This window comes from Arachis ipaensis, chromosome B10 (assembly GCF_000816755.2).
Source record: "Arachis ipaensis cultivar K30076 chromosome B10, Araip1.1, whole genome shotgun sequence".
NCBI classification, from domain to species: domain Eukaryota; kingdom Viridiplantae; phylum Streptophyta; class Magnoliopsida; order Fabales; family Fabaceae; genus Arachis; species Arachis ipaensis.
In genome coordinates this window covers 76,841,718-76,845,403 of record NC_029794.2, presented here as the reverse complement: position 1 = coordinate 76,845,403, position 3,686 = coordinate 76,841,718, and the positions used below count along the sequence as shown (strand labels likewise).

Genomic DNA, 3,686 nt, shown 5'->3' with positions numbered 1-3,686 from the left:
GCCTTGGTATTAAAAAGATATCAAGAGACCAATCTGGTCTTGAATTGGGAAAAATGACACTTTATGGTGACAGGACGAATAGTCCTTGGCCATAAGGTTTCTAACACTACAAGAAAAACACCCATTCAGGTACACTTGAAAAGTGTAGCCAAAAGTGAAAAAAAATGATGCCTTAGGCTACGGCTACGCTTTTTGGGCTACGGCTACGCTTTTTGGGGTGATTCTTATTCGGCCGTTGCCTATTCTCAAAGGCTACGCTTTTCTGCACCCAGGGCTACGCTTTTGGCGTTTGGGAATAGGCTACGCTTTTCAAGTGATGCTGTCTAGGACCAAAGGCTACGCTTTTCAGCTTTCATTTTTCCAGAATAGGCTACGCTTTTCAACGCTACTGCATCACTTGTAAAGCGTAGCCACATTGTATACCATAGCTACTTTTTATAAGCGTAGCCTTAGGTCCCTCTTTTTTTTTGTATACTATAGCTACTATATATAAGTGTAGCCTTAGGTCCCTCATTGTTTTTTTTATTTTTTTTTATTTTATTGTATCCTACATAAGTATCTTCTAATAAAAGTTATTAATCTTCTGATAGAAGAGAAAAAAACAAATTGATGTCAAATAGAGCACCTAACATCTGCGACTGAATTGAACATATATTGAAACAAATTCTTGACGAAGACTGGGTGAGCAGAGAGCAGAGAAGCATTGGCGGTGTTCCCAGTTCCAAATGGAGACTCGATCTGAATTATCGGCGGTTACCATTCATGGAATGCATCAGATGCAACTGGATCTTAATGCTCAATCTGCAGCAAATCAACAATTTATCATCATAATTAATAACTTCAAACAAATTCACTACCAAATCGAGAATCAAATAAACATGCTAATTGTGTACATTCCAAAAATAATGTAGAAGCCATGTCACACCCCTAATTATTTCCTGCATTCATGTTACATTACATATATTACTTTTGCAACTCAATCAAACTCAGTTCATTAATAGAGAACTATGATCGGAATCTTAAATTGGAATGAACAAAACAAAAATGGACATATCAAAGCTGCATCTTCTGGCAATTATTAGAACCAATTGACCAACTCTAACTATGCCAACAATGGCCTCAACCATTAAAATTTGAAGGACTTTAGGCAGTGAATAGCTTTGGTTATAGCTCTCTTCACAGACACAAGAATACCAGTAGCTATGACAATGCAACTAAAAGAAAGAGTCATGCTAATCTCAGCTTTCACAGACACAAGAATACCACATAGAACTGCAACCAAGCACCCAAACTCCAACAACCTCATTGTGCCAACTCCAATACTTCACATCCTCGAGATCTGTTTCATAATCCAAATGATGACACAGTTGAGTTAGACTGAAAAAAAAAAAGAAAGAAGGTTAGTTCCAATGTGACACTGATCCGAGTAAATCAGCTGAACGTACATTGGCAGTTGGTGTTTAAAATAATATAACTTCCGAGAACATAGAAAAGGATCAGCAACTCATTCATATATGGTGTTTTGTAAAATGTAAATTGTAGTCATATTGAAAGTCATTAGCAAATCTTCTATTTTGCTTTTTAATTGATATCAAAATTCAGGAAACAGAATGACATATAGTAAGCATAAGAAGCAAAAATACACTGGGAAAGACCTGCTTATCATGCACATATTTTTACTATTGATTTTAAATTTAAAAAAAAATCAGCAAGCTCATACGACCATTGCTACACTTATGAGCAATACTTATCTTCAAGAAATGGGAAAGAGCAGCAATAGGGGACTGAACCGGCTACTTAGAATTTATAAACATGCAAGGGTACAGCTCTTGAATCAAATTCCTTCCTGTCGAGTTCTACAATGATCAGAATTTCAAACTAATCAACACTAACTTTTGAAACTAAAATAACTGTTATAACAGATGCTAGTCTAATAGATATAGTGCAGCAAATTGTCAAAATTTGAAACAAATAAACTAACTTCTGATTTCTAACTAAAATTCCATTTGATACAAAAAATTAATTTTGATAGTCGATTTTATATAAGTATCCTTTATTCTTCTAGTGTCACATGCAACATAAGTAGTAGTATCCTAAAGCCTAATTTGACCAAGAAATTTTATACCAGAATAATAGGTACACCCATGTTACAGTGCAAATTTAAAAAAAGATGAATCAAGTAGTAGTATGCAACATATTATGTCCTTTTATGATGTGCATGCGATGTTTGATCCAAGAGAAAAGGAAAAAAGGAATTTATCAAAGTACTGTGACATGATAGAACATAAAAGAAGTTGAAAGAATTTCCCAAAAAGATGAATCAAAAGAAGTGACTTAAAAATATTTTTACCTTGGATTTGGATTGCCCTTAACTACTTTTTGGCCATACTTCCTCCATCTGTAGCCATCATCAAGGATATCTATGTCACTTGTTGTCTGAACCACAACCCTTGGTTCTCTCACTGTTCTACTTCCACCTCCTGATATTCCCTCATTTTCCCCTTCAATTTTCCTGCATAATTCATAACAACATTAGACCATGAAATGAACTTTGGGTTATTAACCACATAAAGTAGATAATAATATATAATTAAGATCAGGCTAAAACCAAAAACAGCAACAAAAAATCAGAAGTATTTCTGACATAGCTGAAATTCTTTGGATAATAATGAAAATAAGAAAAAGGATGGAACTAAAAATTTACCATCTTTTGGCATCAGGTTCATCATCATCATAATCATCTCCACTTGATTTACACCTCTGAGAGCTTTGTTCAAAATCATCATCCCCAACTGAAATTGAGGAGTTCTCAAGGGTGGCAATAGAATCCATTTGTCCACTACCATGTGTATAAGATTGATGATCAGTCACCTCAGAGTTGTTCATTTGATTGGAGGGAGCAATTGCAAAAGCAGTAGAATTAGAAGAAGATGAAGAGTTTCTCCTAGTATTCTGAGGCTTAGGGTGATTATGAGTACCCTTATAAACAATCTCTGTGATTTGTCCATCCAAGGATCTCTCAACTTTCTTCTTTGTTGGGCAATTCGGGAATGTGCATTTATAGTAACTTCTTGGATTCTCACTACCTTTCACTTGTTTCTGACCATATTTTCTCCAATTGTAACCATCATCTGATCTTCTGCTTAGAGTCTGAGATTGTGGCTGGTAATTGTTGTTGCTGCTGTAATCTGATTGGAACCCATTGTTGTTTTGGTTGGAACAAGTGTTTTAATATTACACACATAACACATTAAATCATTCACCTATTCAAGAAATCAACTTCAGTCTCAGAAAAGAATTACCATAAGAATCAGCAACTGAGGGAAAAATTATAGTTTTAGTCAAAAGGGGTATAAGTAACTATAATGTCCCCATTTTTATAGATGAATACCTAAATTTCTACAATGGAGATGTCAAACAATCAGATTTCTACAACTGAGGCATCCTAAACCTAATTCATACCTGAAGTAGAAGATCTTGTGCTTGAAAATGATGAAGAAGTTGCAGAAGACAAATTAAACTCTCTTTGGGGTTATTGCTGAGAAGCACCTGAGATAATATTTATTCTGATGAGGAAACCATAAAACTAGCAAGGAATCAGAAATTTTCTTAACAAAGTCCACAAACTCTTTGTATCACTTCTGTACAAAACAGGAATTATTGTTATTAATATCATTAATTTCTTA

The 3,686-nt window shown here is 34.6% G+C and overlaps 1 protein-coding gene across 1 annotated transcript; it reads right to left on the bottom strand.

The window, feature by feature from the left end:
* On the bottom strand, positions 2,092-3,228 carry LOC107621821 (WRKY transcription factor WRKY24-like; the record flags this gene model as incomplete). The annotated part of the gene is made up of 2 exons (XM_016323810.2): positions 2,092-2,512; positions 2,705-3,228. Coding segments are annotated over 2 exons (690 nt in total), but the record flags the coding sequence as incomplete, so codon positions are not given.